The 16,461-nt window shown below is 42.4% G+C and overlaps 1 protein-coding gene and 1 pseudogene across 1 annotated transcript in view; one reads left to right on the forward strand and one right to left on the reverse strand.

The window, feature by feature from the left end:
- Positions 1 to 4,993: 4,993 nt before the first annotated feature.
- On the reverse strand, positions 4,994 to 5,901 carry LOC103002411 (translocon-associated protein subunit alpha-like; annotated as a pseudogene).
- A 559-nt stretch (positions 5,902 to 6,460) lies between these two features.
- The window catches only part of SMYD3 (SET and MYND domain containing 3), a 716,908-nt gene continuing 706,907 nt past the window's right edge, over positions 6,461 to 16,461 (forward strand). The window contains exon 1 of the mRNA XM_007167174.2: positions 6,461 to 6,692. Within this exon, the coding sequence (XP_007167236.1) occupies positions 6,529 to 6,692 (164 nt within the window). The 5' untranslated portion in view covers positions 6,461 to 6,528. The remainder of the gene's footprint in view (positions 6,693 to 16,461) is intronic.

The raw sequence follows: 16,461 nt of genomic DNA on the forward strand, positions 1-16,461 counted from the left end.
TGTAGGGCTCTTCCTTTCTCATTCCATCGTTTTCTGGGATATTGCCTTTTTGTTTATGGTGGGTAATGGCTCACCACTAGCCCTGCATCCAAGTTCCAACCAGTGGGAAATGAGAAACATATATATGCACAGACTAGGAGAAAGTTAGACTGAAGGAATGGGACATTCCTCTAAGATCTGGGGCAGCTGACTTTCTGGGTCTTGGGAACAAGACAGACATTAGAGAAAATGGGATCATGTCCGGGTAGCTGGATCACATCCCAGAATAGGAAAGAGTAGGTCATCCCGTCTCTGAGTATGGAGCCCAGCCTAATGTTCCCCTGGAGAACTCTTTTCACATGCTCTAGTAATTGGGAATATTCTATGGTAGAATTAGCCCCTGGTTCTCTGGAACTCCTTAGGACGTGTTATTTTGTTCAGGAAACGGTTTCTGAGTTCCTTCGATGTATCATTCTTAATGCTAAGCAGTATTATGAGATGATTATACTAGTAGTGCTGGTGAGTGCTCAGGCATTATCCTATACTTACAGACATAAAAGCTTTAACTCAGAATAATGATTCCTTACATTTGTAAGGTGAATTAAAGATTTTTCAGAATACTTTCATAGGATTTATTCTCATCACTTTGTAAGGTATTATCTTCATTATAAAGTTAATAAACAGGCTTGGAAAATTTGCTGAAGGTCACACAGCAGAACTGGGACTCAAATCCATGTCTTTGAAATCCTCACTCACTGCTCTTTCCACTACAGCACAGCCACTTCTAGATTATTTAAGGAAGTGCCAAAAGTTTGCCTCTTCAGGTTGTGAAAGTCAGGCTATTCTTACAGTGCAGGAATATCACCACATAGATTACTTACCAATTGCAAAGGTAAAATGTACCTTTACAATGAAGAGTTTTAGCAGCCACAACTTTTACCAAGTGATCAAACTTAGTTTTATTAATAGTGGACAACCTGATACTATGCACACTCTGATATGATGTGATGCAATAAAAAGTGAACAATATATAATTTGTAGTGTGTTTTTACTAAAAAACACTTAACTTGAATCAAATCAGACCTTTAGTTTCTAACATCTAGATCTAGTCTGAAGTTTACAGGAAATACAGGGAATAGCGGAACAAGTGAAATGGCACTAGGAGAAAACAATAGGCAAATACAGAATGTTGAACATTTTAACAAGAATCCTAGCTTGGAATCTTTCTTTTTTTGAATTTTTGAATTTTATTTTATTTTATTTTTTTATGCACCAGGTTCTTATTAGTCATGCATTTTATACACATCAGTGTATACATGTCAATCTCAATCTCCCAATTCATCACACCACCACTCCCACCCACCGCTGCTTCCCCCACCTTGGTGTCCATACGTTTGTTCTCTACTTCTGTATCTCAATTTCTGCCCTGCAAACCAGTTCATCTGTACCATTTTTCTAGGTTCCACATATATGCGTTAATATGCGATATTTGTTTTTCTCTTTCTGACTTACTTCACTCTGTATGACAGTCTCTAGATCCATCCACGTCTCTACAAATGACCCAATTTCGTTCCTTTTTATGGCTGAGTAATCGTCTATTGTATATATGTACCACATCTTCTTTATCCATTTGTCTGTCGATGGGCATTTAGGTTGCTTCCATGACCTGGCTATTGCAAATAGTGCTGCAATGAACATTGGGGTGCATGTGTCTTTTTGAATTGTGGTTTTTCTCTGGGTATATGCCCAGTAGTGGGATTGCTGGGTCATACGGTAATTCTATTTTTAGTTTTTTAAGGAACTTCCATACTGTTCTCCATAGTGGCTGTTAGCTTGGAATCTTTTTTAAAGTTTAATTTTTATTTATTTATTTATTTATGGCTGTGTTGGGTCTTCGTTTCTGTGTGAGGGCCCTTTCTAGTTGTGGCAAGTGGAGGCCACTCTTCATCACGGTGCACGGACCTCTCATCATCGCGGCCTCTCCCGTTGCAGAGCACAGGCTCCAGACGCGCAGGCTCAGCAATTGTGGCTCACGGGCCCAGTTGCTCCGCGGCATGTGGGATCTTCCCAGACCGGGGCTCGAACCCGTGTCCCCTGCATTGGCAGGCAGATTCTCAACCACTGCACCACCAGGGAAGCCCCAGCTTGAATCTTGAAAGCGTCAATGTCATGAAAAAGAAAATGCAATCCCGGTTTTTTAAGAAAAAGTTACCAAAGCCATTCTTAAAGTGAATATGTTTTTTTCTTGTTATTATAGAGTAATTTTCTTAGATGGATAGTATTGTAGTTTTTTTTTTTTTACATGTATAGAAAGTTTATAGCTCAGCATTGCCAATATAGTTAATTTGACACCTTAGTCCTTAGTCCTACTTGCAAAGTGATTAACAGCTATACAGTAACTTGTTTTATTGTCATCAGCTTTGGCTCAGATGTTTAAATACTTAAGCAACTTGGAAAGATTTTTCATCTGTGTTCTGTTTTCTTGTTTTTTGTGTGGGCATGGGTGCAGGTGGGGATTATAATAAAGAGGGGTCGATTCAATGTAATGAAGACAGATCAGGAACTAAACAGCTACTAAAATTTCATTTACTGGGACTTCCCTGGTGGTCCAGTGGTTAAGAATCTGCCTTCCAATGCAGGGGACAGGGGTTTGATCCTTGGTCAGGGAACTAAGATCTCACATGCCGCAGGGCAACCAAGCCCGTGCGTTGCAACTACTGAGCCTGTGTGCTCTGGAGCCCGAGTGCCACAACTAGAGGGCTGGCATGTCACAACTAAGACCCAATGCAAACAAGTAAATAAATAAATATTTTTAAAATTTATTAAAAATTTTTTCGTTTACCACTTCCTTACAAAATATATGTGGGAAAATATGGCTTAAAGACAGAGGGGAAAAGCCTCTTATTTGTTCATACTACTTTACTGTACTACTTATCCAGTCTGACAATAATGCCAAATTTAATTTACTACCTAGGGCAAGGGTAACTAAGAGGAATTTTATGAAGTCCAATTAATTTTGGTTCTGAGATCTTAAGTGCTTAAAATTTTGTAGTTCTTTAGATTAACTTAAAAAAAATCAACAACCAAAATACCCCAAAGATTAGATAAAAAGCAATTGGTTAGCCATTAACAATTATCCAACTCTTTAACAGATTAGGATTAGTTGGAATTTGGCATAGTCTGTAGACCAAGGCAACTTTTCTAAAGCAAGATGCTTCTATTAAGGAGAGAAAAATGATCTCTTAAAAAACAAAACACTAGAGTAACGGAAATAAAAACAAAAATAAAGAAATGGGACTTAAAATCTTTTGCACAGCAAAGGAAACCATAAACAAGACAAAAATACAACCCTCAGAATGGGAGAAAATATTTGCAAATGAAAAAACAGGCAAAGGATTAATCTCCAAAATATACAAACAGCTCATGGAGCTCAATATCAAAAAAACAAACAATCCAGTTAAAAAATAGGCAGAAGACCTAAATAGACATTTCACTAAGGAAGACACACAGATGGCCAAGAGGCACATGAAAAGATGCTCGATGCTCAACATCACTAATTATAAGAGAAATGTACCTTAGACACAGAGAATGGACCTGAGGACACGGGGTGGGAGGGGGAAGCTGGGGTGAAGTGAGAGTAGCATCGACATATATACACTACCGAATGTAAAATAGTTAGCTAGTGGGAAGCAGCAGCATAACACAAGGAGATCAGCTCGGTGCTTTGTGACCACCTAGAGGGGTGGGATAGGGAGGCTGGGAGGGAGGCTCAAGAGGGAGGGGATATGGGGACATATGTATGCATATGTTATACAGCAGAAACTAACACAGTATTGTGAAGCAATTATACTCCAATAAAGATCTATTTAAAAAAAAAGAGTGGTCTAAAATCATTCTAGAGCTATCTCTTGGGTCAGAAATAGGACAATGGACAACTCACTTTCCACAAACGTACCATTTTCCCTTGCTTCCCCCCATCCCTCCCTACATCTTCCCTCCCTCCCTTTGTTTTATTTGAAATATTTATTTATTTATTTATTTTTGGCTGTGTTGGGTCCTCATTGCAGTGGCTTCTCTTGTTACAGAGCACGGGCTCTAGGTGTGTGGGCTCAGTAGTTGTGGCTCACGGGCTCCAGAGCGCAGGCTCAGTAGTTGTGGCACATGGGCTTAGTTGCTCCGCGGCATGTGGGATCTTCCCAGACCAGGGCTCGAACCCGTGTTCCCTGCGTTGGCAGGCGGATTCTTAACCACTGCACCACCAGGGAAGCCCATTTCTTTTTAAAAGAGAGAAGTTGGTTTTATATATCAAACCCAGAATTTTCATGTTTCCCAATTTTGGTGCTAGAGATCCCCAAACTCCTTGAACTCATTCGGGAAGGTTTCTGAAGGTGCGCATTACAGTAAACAGCAGCAAAATACCAAACCACTTCTATTGCTAAAAAGCAGCTACTCCTGCTTGTGCTTTTAGAATACTAGTTGTAAAACAGCAACAGCATGCAAAGGTGTACCATCAATTGAGATTTGAGCTATTCTAAGAAAAAAACATTGTTTTCTTTAAAAACAGTCCAAGGCAGGACGTCTATAATCATATTGGGCAAATATTGAGTTTTGGGGGGAAATGTCAGAAAACATCCAAAAGGAAGAGACAATAGCATTATATTTAGTATTCCAAAGGCATGCTTCAGGTAGTTAACTATGATTCTGGTAAGACCAACTGCTCACACGCACACACATAGATTTTAATGGTTTAAAAAACTTCAAATTTGTTACTTTATTTATTTACTTTTTGGATGCACCATGTGACATACAGGATCTTAGTTCCCCGAGGAGGGATGGAACCTGTGTCCCCTGCAGTGGAAGTGCAGAGTCTTAACCACTGGATCCCCAGGGAAGTCCCCAGATTTGTTACTTTAGAAAAATAAATGCAGTGGATTTTCAGCAATATTATTGACTCTGATTGCTCAGTCCACACATAAGTAGTAGTTGCTTTCTATGCTGATAGGGCTTCTCTGCACTAATTCCCATCATGTTGAAAAACACTAGTGCAGGTTAAGTAAAGACCGAACTGTTGCACAAAGGAGGATTTACTCATCAGATCCCACTGATGTGCCTGTTTCCTGGGCAACATTCTTGGTGAAGCTTTATTGATTTGATTCAAAGTTTCCTGAGGAATCCAGCTCATGTCAACATCATTCTGACTTGACCTACCCATCTCTACCTCTGTATGGGTCTCTTGTGCTTTCTAGATTCTAGGAGCTGATAAAGGCCAACAACAACAAAGAGCCCAAGACCAGTAAGGAACATATACACAAAGATTGTTTCTCCATCTAACCCATCTTCTGTCTCAATAATTGTAACTGTTTGATAGAAGACAAGCATCTTGGAAAATGTTGCCTTTCAAATCTTTGTAGTTCAGATTGATGACCAGACCAAAGGGCCTTCCACCCATGGGCTCTGCAGGAATGAAGGAGTACTCAAAAACTGCCTGTCTCTGGGGCGGCATTACAGTGTTCAGAGGAAGAGCTGTGAAATTCTGGATGTAACACTGGTAGTCCTGAAGATAACGGAATGAGGTGTCTAGAGATTCAACAATAAAATCTGGTCTGTAAAGCCTACCAGGAACTTCACAATGTTATCTGCTGGAAACTCTCCTTTCACAAACAGGATGGTTGTATCTGCACTCGGTGAAGCTTCAGGTTCACCAGATACATCTTCTTCCTCTTTATCTTCGGCCAAATAGGTGGGTTCATCATCTTCCACCTCTGCTTCATCGTCTTCATCTTCATTTATAGAATCTTCCACTGTTTCTTCATCTTCTGTAAGATCTCGAGCCGCTGCCAGTGAGCCACCAGGATCTCCTCGGAGCAAGAGGCTGGCGGGGAACTGCAGCAGAAGCAGCAGCAGGCGGGGGAGGGACTTCATGGCGCCGCCGCTCCGGCGTCCAGTCCCTGTCCGTTGTAGTTTCATAGCATATTGTTTTTATTCTGTGGAAATGCATGCTACAGTATTTAATTATGACATGTCATGATGTAAAGTATTAGTTATGAAACGTTACGATGTCTGCAACTTTCAAATGGTTCAACACAACAACTTACTTTCAAGTGGTTCAACAACTTTTATAAACACACACACGTACATACACACATGCGTACAAACATACTGGGAGAAAATGAGCAGAAACCGGAAAATGGTAAGAATTGTTTGATCTAGGTGGAGGGCATACAGGTATTTACTTCACTGTGCTCTCAACTTCCCGTCTGCATTAAAATTATCGTAATAAAATGAAGGAGGGGAGAAACTCCACCTCTCCTCGCGGAGCCGCCTCGGGTCCGAAAGGCCGGGGGAGCAGGTGGGAAGGCCAGCAACACCCCCACACCGGCCAGCGGGACCAACCTCGAGACTCCATCTGGGCATGCTCAGAGGCTCCGCCGCGCCCGCCCCGCCCCTCGGGTTACGTGAGCGCAAGGCGCAGGCGCCCGGCTCCCGGCAGCCAGCGAGACGCCAGCTGCGAAACGCGGCGGACGCCTGAGGTGCGGGATCTCTGCGAGGATGGAGCCGTCGAAGGTGGAAAAGTTCAGCACCGCCGACAGGGGAAACGGGCTGCGCGCGTTGGCGCCGCTGCGCCCCGGAGAGCTGCTTTTCCGCTCGGATCCTTTGGCGTACACGGTGTGCAAGGGGAGTCGTGGTGTCGTCTGCGACCGCTGCCTCCTCGGGTACGTACCTCCCTCGCCCACCTGAGTCCAGAGCAGTGCGGGGTCCGGGGTGCTGAGGGCGTGGCGGAGGCGGCAGCCCTCCTCGGGACTCCCCCTGGCCGTGGCTGCACAAGGTCTCGGCGGTGCTGCCCAGATGCCCAGCCCCGCACTTCCCCAGATGCGCGGCTCCCGGTGGCGCCTCGCAGCTGACAGACTCCGCTTGGCCGTCCCCTCGGCTGCCGCAGCGGGGGTTGGAGGGACCCCAGGCGCAGCCCCTGCAGCTCTGCAGGGCAAAGCTGTACCCGCTACCACCCCACCCCGCCGTAGTAGAAACTGGAGAGAGCCGGTGGGCAGACTTAAGGGGAAACGTTGGGCCGTGGGTAGTTTTGCTGAGGAACAAAAAAGTCTGTGTCTCGGGCGATAAGCTTCATTGGTGCCGTTGTGGAAATCACAGTTGGCGGAGGTGGGGGTGAGTGGGAGCACGGATGGTGTAAGTCAGGCTGACAGCCGAGGCCTCGGCAAGAAAGTGAGGGGCTCGCAGGACGCGGAAGAATCTTGGTGTTTTCGGAGCACTTCCTGTGGTCCAGGTTCTGTTTGGCCTGGGGATACGAAGATGAACGGGACGTCCTTAAGAATCCTTAAGGAGCAGATAAGTGAGCGAGATAATTAATTACAGTGTATCAGAAGGGCTGAAATAGAGATGCAGTACTGTGCTGTAGGAGCATAAGTTACTGAGGTTCCATGGTGTGCTTTGCATTTAATGACTGTGCAGGCAGGTCTAACTCTTAACCACCTATCTAGATGCAAGAATTCATGTGAAAGTGTTTTATAAGCCTGTAAGCACTGGGTCAATGTAAAGTGCTATGGGAGAGCAATTTATGGAAATGTGTAATATGTATGCACAGTCATAGGAATTGTATTCAAGCAACAATTGTTCTTGAGCTCCTATTATATGTCAAGGAGAAGAGCTCTGTTTGAGATGGCCGGGATGATTTTTTTCCATGACTGCTCTTCCAGACCTATTAGTCTGGGATTGGGGTGGATGGAGGTGAGGGGGTAAGTGCAAAGCTCAAATCAGTAGCTTGACCATTAGTAGTACTATGTCCTTATTTGGTTCATAATAGAGGAACTTATTTAATTTCGTATTTTAAAGTTACTTAATTGTATTTGTTGCTTCCTGAAGTAATGATGACAGCAACAAGAAAAAAAAATCATTGAGGAGAGAACACCTTGAAGCTTTTGTAAACTGTATGGTTGAAAACAATTCATTCCTTTCAAGGAATGAAATGCTGAAGGCTTCAACATTGAAAGTTATAGACCTTTGATTCTCATTCAAGCAAATTAGAGAGAAAGCTGGGATGTTCATCCTGTTAAATCCTTTGGAGGTGTTTCTAGAGTTTGAATGTAGTCCAGAACAGAGAACTTGCATTTTCTTAAGTCTTATAACATTAATTGATGAAGATGTGGATCATCTTGCAGATAAAACCAGACTGCCAAGTTATTTAGTAGTTGGAATAGAAAAGTTTTGGAATGAATACACGATGACAAATTATTAATTGAATTATCAGAGCTGAACTTGAGTTCACATGGAACATGGAATTGTCCATTTTCCAAATAGACTGCACAAACCCAGCCCTTTGTATGTGGCATACTTCTTGATTTACCATACAGTTCCATTACTGCTATCACTTATTTTTCTTATTAACAAGAACTGTAACGATTTAAACAAAAAAAGGAATTTCATGAAAGAGTTTTGGGGAGTTCTCAGCATCCTTTTAAAGTCTAGAGGAAACCCAGCTCTGAAAATGGGCAGGAACCAAGGGAGTTACACAGTCAGAATTGCACTTCAGAAGTAGATGGGGTTGGGACCTGGAGAGTACGTTCCTTCTGATGCTGCCTGGTAATACTGGATTCTGCAGCATGTATCGCCAGCACTATGACACTGGACCCTACTGCTGCTGCTATTCTTGCCACCACTGCTGCCGCCACTGCTGCTTGGGAAACTGGTTATTGCTGGAAAGTTGCCAGCTCAACCATGCTTCTTTGTGATATTAGCTTTTTCTTTCTTTTTTTTTTATTTATTTAATTTTTTGGCTGTGCCGCAAGGCTTGCTGGATCTCAGTTCCCCGACCAGGGACTGAACCTAGGCCGTGGCAGTAAAAGCCCGGAATCCTAACCACTAGGCAACCAGGGAACTCCGGATATTAGCTTCTGATTCAAAGTTCTCAGTGGGTGTCTTGGATTGGTTGAGCTTGGGTCACTGCCTGCATCCTAGCTACAAGGGAAGTTGAGAAGGTGAGTATTTGGCCTTCTCGGCTTTTAAGAAAGGAGGCAGGTTCTACTTGCCACCATATTCATATTATAATGGGGAAATCAGCAAACATAAACATAGGAAAGGTAATATCAGTAAATGCCAAGGATCCAAACAAAACAAACTAAAACAAACAAATGGATATTTTTATACTGGACTAACATTTGTTTATTAGTACTTTACACACACAAAATATTTGCACTTAGTTTTGGATTGCTAGGACATAGTTCACAAGTGCTGAACTAGTGCTCCTAGTAGTAGGAGCTCTGTTGAACACTTCTGCTTCAGTGGTTGTTGTGTTTCTGAAGTGCTTAGTTGGGAATCACTACAGCCTGAGGATAGTGTTAGAGAAATCAAACTTTGGTGTGTTGTCTTACGCAGTTTTCTACCAATATTGAATGCTCATCATTGGGGGGATACAATTCTGTGTTCCTTATCACCTTGTAAGTAAAATTTGTTTCTTTACTTATTAGCTGTGAAGTCCTTAAGAGCAGATGTCTTTCAATTTTTGTAAACCCCAGTGCCTGGCATGTAGTAAGCTTTTAATTTGTAGTATGAACATCTCGCAGAATTCTTCTCTAGTTGTTTTTGTCCTTTTGCTGCCTTCCATTTGAATTAAGAAATGGAATGAAAATATTAGTTTGTAACGAATAACAACAGTTCCATGGGAAGTGGGGGAGACCAAAATAAAATAAAAGAACAGGTATTTATTGTAATTACTTCATTAGTCTCCAGATCATTTATTGTTATAAGATTCTACCTGATTTCCTTTGGCCTTGGGCTGTTTTGATTAGTGCTTTAGTTCTTACATATTTATTTTTATTAATAGAGAAACTTAAACCTGCTTCATGACTTCTCTTGCTTTTTTCCTTTCATGAAGGATTGGCTTCTGGTTTTTTGTGTTGTGAGTGGGAAAGAATGAGGTATATAAATTGGAGAAAGATTAAATGACAATGAAATTGTGACCTGAAATAATTTATATTATCCTTTTTCTACTGTTGCACACATTTTTAATTTGATGGAGCTGGAGAAGATTGACAAGGGTTATTTGTGTCTTCTGTTTGTTTTGGTATATGTAGCACATAAAATTCCATTGTAATTATTTTGTTTGTAGGTCTCCCCACTTCAGTGACCTAAGTCTAATCTTTATGTCTCTGGGACCTAGTACACAAGAGATGCTAACTGTTGGAGTTGTGAAGGGATAATATTTTGGGGAAGTTAAAATCATTCTATGTTTGTTTTTGGTTTTCTAAAGTTCCAAGTTGCCTGCAGTTTCCATATCAAGAGCTTCCATGGCAAACTCTAATGACAGTTTCTTCTGTAGGGTAAAGAGGGTATTTCTTCCATCACTGAAGCCGAGTATGAGGCTTAGTGCCTCCCAGGAGGAAGGAGAATGAATTGGAAGCGGAAAGTCCATCTTTTTCAGCCCTGGTGGCTTATGGGAAGCAGGGGATAGAGGTGGGGAAAACAGATTGTGAGAAATATATGTTCTGACCTTCCTTGTCTGGCCAAAGTTCTGGGGTTGGGGTGAGGGTATTAAATGGGTTGACGGGGCAATCAAAAGTAGAAGGCCTTAAAAAAAAAAAAAAAAAAAAAGTAGAAGGCCTTTGGCTCTGCTCCTCATTTGTAATCTTGAGAGCTGTGTAGGCTGGTGTTGTGCCCACATTGGGGGCTAGGGCATAGCAGTGGTACGAGAAAGTGCCTGGCTGCATGAGTCTGTGGTAGCAGGGGATTCTGAAGTGCTCTCATATCACTTCAGGGATGTGGACGAGCTTAGAGGCCTGGTGGAACAGCAGACATCATGACAAAGGACTGTGTGACTGTAGGTCAGGATCATGGATACCAGAGATGGGAGGCAGCACGACATCCCAAAAGGTGAGATGGCGTCAGTCCAGCCATAGGACCTGATCACTGCCTTGCAGCAGAGACCAGTGAGGATCCATAGAGACGTCAAGGTCTGAGGTCTTGCCACCATAAGGATGTCCCATAAGCCCCACTTGGAGAAATACTTACCTGAAAGCGACTGTTTAAACCAGCTCTGGTAAGGAGTTAAACTGAAGTGTCTGAATATTAACTGGAAGAGACTGAGATGTTATTTGGCAAATATTACATTTTTGGCTATTTACTAGGGTGAGTGTTCTTGAGGAAGCTTGGATTAATTATAGAAAAAACAGCCCCATGTTCATGAGACAGATTAGATCAATTATAGAAAATAAAGCAACTACATTTGAGCTACAGTGTGGGTAAATATGATCAGGCAGTAAAGGGCAAAAAAAGAACACTGGTGAGATGATGTAATCCGTCTTGGCCAAGGACTGAACCTGGGGTGGAAGCAGGAGGGAATACCTTCTTATACTGGGGTAAGAAGAAGAGGTGCCTGAGAAGGTAACAGCAGTGCTTGAAAGGCTTGAGGACAACTAGGGAGGTGGATGCTGAGTGACAGAGTCTTAGAGAGGAGAAGGTCTGAAATATTCTACTAGGAGAGAAAAGTGAATTGCTTAGGAAAATATAGTGGGGTTGCTGGGAAGTGCCAAGGGTCCACTTAAAACTTTTGTTCATTTATTTACAGTGAGAGCAGTTAGCAGACTAGTGCTTTTTTCTCCCAGTGGTCGGCAGTTTGACTATGAGAATTGTGCTCACCCAGGACTGCCTGGTTACCATGATGGGTGGAGAGAGGGGGCAGGAAGCTGAAGTCGTGGGCAAGGAAGAGTGTAATCATGGACCATATTTCTAAGCTAGGGACCGAGGTCATGAGGAAGGTGATGGACAGTGAAATGTGGTGGAAGCAGTGGATTAGAGGACCTGATGTGCTCAAAGAAATGGTGGAGTGGTCAGAGGATGGGAAGACTTGACATATATATGCTTCAGAGGTAGTGTGTGATTTGGTACAACAGGGTTTAGGGTATGCAGAAAGTGGCTGAGGTAGGGAATAAGAAAAATGTTGGAATGGTCAGGAAACTGAGAGGCTGAGGTGTTAGATGAATCTTCTAAATAAGTGAAATTACCAAGAATGCTAGGCATTGGAATGAATAGTTTCAACAAAGGCAGAATTCCCATTTTGGCTTCCTGACCCGGGGTTTAAGGGCTGACCAGAAAGAGCCAAGTGGAGACAGGGAGGCGCTCACTTCTGTTCAAATAACGTATAAAAGACCTTCTCTGAGTTTACAGCTGATTTTGTGAAGTATCCCAGCACCAGGTGCAAGTGAGCAGCTGTAGTGTTGCAGACTCTTCTTGGGGGGATGGGCTTGGAAGGTGGAAAGACTAGCAGAATCTTCTCAAGGGAAGAACCTTGAGAGATGCATTGAAATCAGGATTTGCACATTCCTGGACAGTGGCTAATGGGCTTACTGGAGGGTCAAGGACTTAGAGTAAAATAAAGTAGAAGGATTGATAATGAGGTGGGTTGGGAAAGGACTCTTTGGATATGACTTCCATTTTTCTTTTTAAGTGGGAGTTATAATTCCTGTTTCTTTCGCTTCTTCCTTTCCTTCTGCACGGAAGTTTGGTGAAGGGCTGTATGGCAGAGCCCTGAGCCTGAAAACATTTGGTCCGTGTGAATGCCACAGCAGAGGACGTTCTTAATGAGGCAGGATGACCTGCTTTGTGGATAGCAGTAAGTGCTCCTTCTTCAGACAGCCTGGTGCTTCTTCGAGGGCTCAAGAACAGAGCAACCATGGGGACAGGGATGGAGGCTGGTGTCTAGGACTTAACAGTGCACACTTCCTCTCACCATGGCTATTGTGGCTTCTACTGGTACAGAGTGCCCAGTTTGTTAGGGATCCTGAGTTCCCCAAATGGCAGCACATGTTTGGGATCCTGGCCAGCTGGTATCAGGTTTTTATTTTAGACCCTTTTGTCATGGAGGGATCATTGATTTGTTCTCATTGGAACACTCATTTTTTCCTGCCCTTGGATTTGCCTTTTCTACTTGTACTGCCATCTCTGAGACCCACTGAAATCTTCTGTGAAGCCATGGGATTCCTTACAAGGTTGGCTCTGACCTTCACAGAAAGAGAATTGAAGCAGCAGGCTAATACCTATGGTTTGACTGCTCTTGACTTATGCTGTCATTTGAGGCAGCTGATTTCATACACCAGTGGTTCTCAAACTGCAGTCTCAGGACCGCTTTACCCTCTTAAAAATTATAGAAAAAGATTTCATAGGAGGGTTTAAAAAAAAAAGTTATTTAGGGCCCTGCAGGGGTTTAAACAAAACATAACCATGCAAGCAGTGTGGTTATATTTATTGATTTTACTGCTTAAAATATTAAAACTGATAAGTTTTGAAATTATATACAGTTGGCCCTCCATGGATCAAAAATATACAGGGGACAAAAGAAGTCCAGGAAGTTCCAAAAAGCAAAACTTGAATTTGCAGTGCAAAGGCAACTATTTACATAGCATTTACCTTTTGTTTACAACTATTTACATACATTTACGTTGTATTAGGTATTATAATCTAGAGATGACTTAAAGTATATAAAAGGATGTGTGTAGGTTATATGTAAATAGTATGCTGTTTTACATAAGGGACTTGAGCATCTGAGGATTTTAGTATTGTGAGGGTCCTGGAACCAATCAACTGCAGATACCAAGGGACGACTGGATTTAAACACAATGAATCATTGCATTTTGACAAGGATTTTAATGACACAGACTGTATTTGCAAAACAAAAGAAAATTTGCTGAGAAAATTCGCTTGCTTTCATTTTTGTATGTCTCTTTAATGTCTGGCTTAATAGAACACCCTCAGATTCTCAGAACTGCTCCTGCATTTAGTGTATTGTAAAATCACAAGTCATTTAGCCTCTAGAAAACTCCACTGTACATTGTGAGAGAAAGAGAATAAAAAAGACAAAAAATATCTTAGTATTATTATGAAAATAGTTTTGACCTTGTGGGCCTCCTGAAAGGGCTTTGGAGTCCCAGGACCATACTTTGAGAACCACTGTTATAAAACACTGTACATGTCTTTTATGACATTTGGAGAGGCTCAGATTTGTTCTCTAGTGTATGTTGTGAACCATGAACAATATTTGTTCTGGTTTTCCTGTACCCTGCCAGGATATATTGGGATCAGGAACCAAAGTATGGAGTTAGTGCCTCTCTGTTAGGATGCCTTGCTCAACGTTTGCTTCCCATCTTCTAACTCTGGCCGGTTCTGGTCATTTAAGAGTCAAGGGACTTGCGTTGGTGATTAACCTTGATTATTAAGGGAAAGTAAGAGAGCCATTTTCCATTTACTTGTTACCACAGTATATGATGACTGAAAATTATTATTCAATAGCTAATATTGATTATCACTTACTAAGCAACGACAGGCATGATTTTAAGCGCTTCACCTTAAATAGTATTTCACTTAATTCTCATAATGACTCTAAAAAAGTGTCTATTATGTTCCTTGTTAGCACAGATATGAACTAGAGAGCATTCCGACATTTGTAGGCATGTAAATTGGTATGCCCCTTTGGAGGGCGATTTGGTAGCACCTAGCAAAATTGAGCACTATGTTTTCTTGACCCTATTTTTGGGATTCTGACAAATGAAAATAACAATGGTTGCACAAGGATAGTATAGCGTTTTGGTAATTAAGAAAAAAGGAGAGAGGTTTTTTTTTTTTATAGTAATCTTTTATTTATTTATTTATTTATTTATATTTATTTTTGGCTGTGTTGGGTCTTCGTTTCTGTGCGAGGGCTTTCTCTAGTTGCGGCAAGCGGGGGCCACTCTTCATTGTGGTGCGTGGGCCTCTCACTATCGTGGCCTCTCTTGTTGCGGAGCACAGGCTCCAGATGCGCAGGCTCAGTAGTTGTGGCTCACGGGCCTAGTTGCTCCATGGCATGTAGGATCTTCCCAGACCAGGGCTCGAACCCGTGTCCCCTGCATTAACAGGCAGATTCTCAACCACTGCGCCACCAGGGAAGCCCAGGAGAGAGAATTTTATTAATTAATTAATTAATTATAAAAATTAATTAATTAATTAATTAATTTTTGGCTGTGTTGGGTCTTCGTTTCTGTGCGAGGGCCCTCTCCAGTCTCGGCAAGCGGGGACACTCTTCATCGCCGTGCGCAGGCCTCCCACTGTCGCGGCCTCTCCCGTTGCGGAGCACAGGCTCCAGACGCGCAGGCTCAGTAGTTGTGGCTCACGGGCCCAGTTGCTCCGCAGCACGTGGGATCCTCCCAGACCAGGGCCCGAACCCATGTCCCCCGCAACGGCAGGCAGACGCTCAACCACTGCGCCACCAGGGAAGCCCAAGAGAATTTTAATGTGCATTAATAGGGACTGGTTAAGTTACGGTGCAGCCATATTGTAGAATCCACGTAGCTGTTAAGATTGAAGGGGATCTCTTTCTACAATGGATGTGGATGGATGTCAGTAACACATTATTGGGTTAATAAAGTTGTAGAACAATGTATGTATTTTAAATAAAATTTTTGTGTGTATGTACTTGTGTGTGTGTAGAGGAGGTCTGGAAGAACACCCCAGAATTCTAATATGGTTACTTTTGGAGGATGGGACTTGGAGGGGGGAAGATATCCTTTTGTACTTTATATATTTTGTATTTTTCAAAGCTTGTATCACTTTTTGTAATTAAAGATTTGAATAAACTTTGAGAAAGTCTTTGTTTCATTTGGAATTGTATAAAAGGGTGGTGCTGCTTGGGATGAAGATGACTTTGAAATTTTTGCCAGTTTATGTCTGCTTTTTTTTTCTTTGAGTTGCCAGCTGATGAGACCAAGAGTGAACCTCTTGAGAAAACATGAGCCAGGTGAGCCAGTTTACTGGCTGGCCATTGGCATTAGAATTTGAACTGAGAGAAGTAGAACTTCTGTTAATGGTCCTCATCATAATTCTCCTTGCTCTGACTTTGCTCAGGCCTGGTTATTCAGCTTTTCCATGGTGTTTCTGAGATACCACAGTATCCATTAGCAAACTTTATTCATTTTCTTTGGTGGATACATAAGGTGACTACATTTCCGAGCCTCCTTGCAGTTAGACTGGGGCCTTGTGACTCAGTTTTGGCCAATGGAGTTTGGGCTAGAGGTTGCACAAGCCATTTCCAGGTCTACCATAAAATATCCTGTGCCGTGTTCTCTGCTCTCTCTTACCTTGTCTTGATGACTGTGGAGGCGGTGAGTTGAGATGGAGAAAACAAGAAGTATGAGTCATGGCATGGAAGAGAGCTGCTCTGGGGAATCACTCTACATGCACCAGATTTAGTAGGAGCTAGAAATAAATCTGTTAAGTCACTTAGAGGAGCCCTTATTTAACTTTAATGTGCATAAGAATCACCTGAAGATCTTGTTAAAGTGCAGATTCTGATTCAGTAAGGTCTGGGTTGCGTGTGAGATTCTGCGTTTCTAACAAACTCCTAGGTGATGCTAAAGCTGCTGGTCTGCTGATCACACACACATAGCAGAGACTTAAAAGGGTAAATGAAATGACTTATAGCCTACTGTAAGTACTCAGTAAACAGTT

The sequence above is a fragment of the Balaenoptera acutorostrata genome, chromosome 1 (genome assembly GCF_949987535.1).
Source record: "Balaenoptera acutorostrata chromosome 1, mBalAcu1.1, whole genome shotgun sequence".
NCBI classification, from domain to species: Eukaryota; Metazoa; Chordata; class Mammalia; order Artiodactyla; family Balaenopteridae; genus Balaenoptera; species Balaenoptera acutorostrata.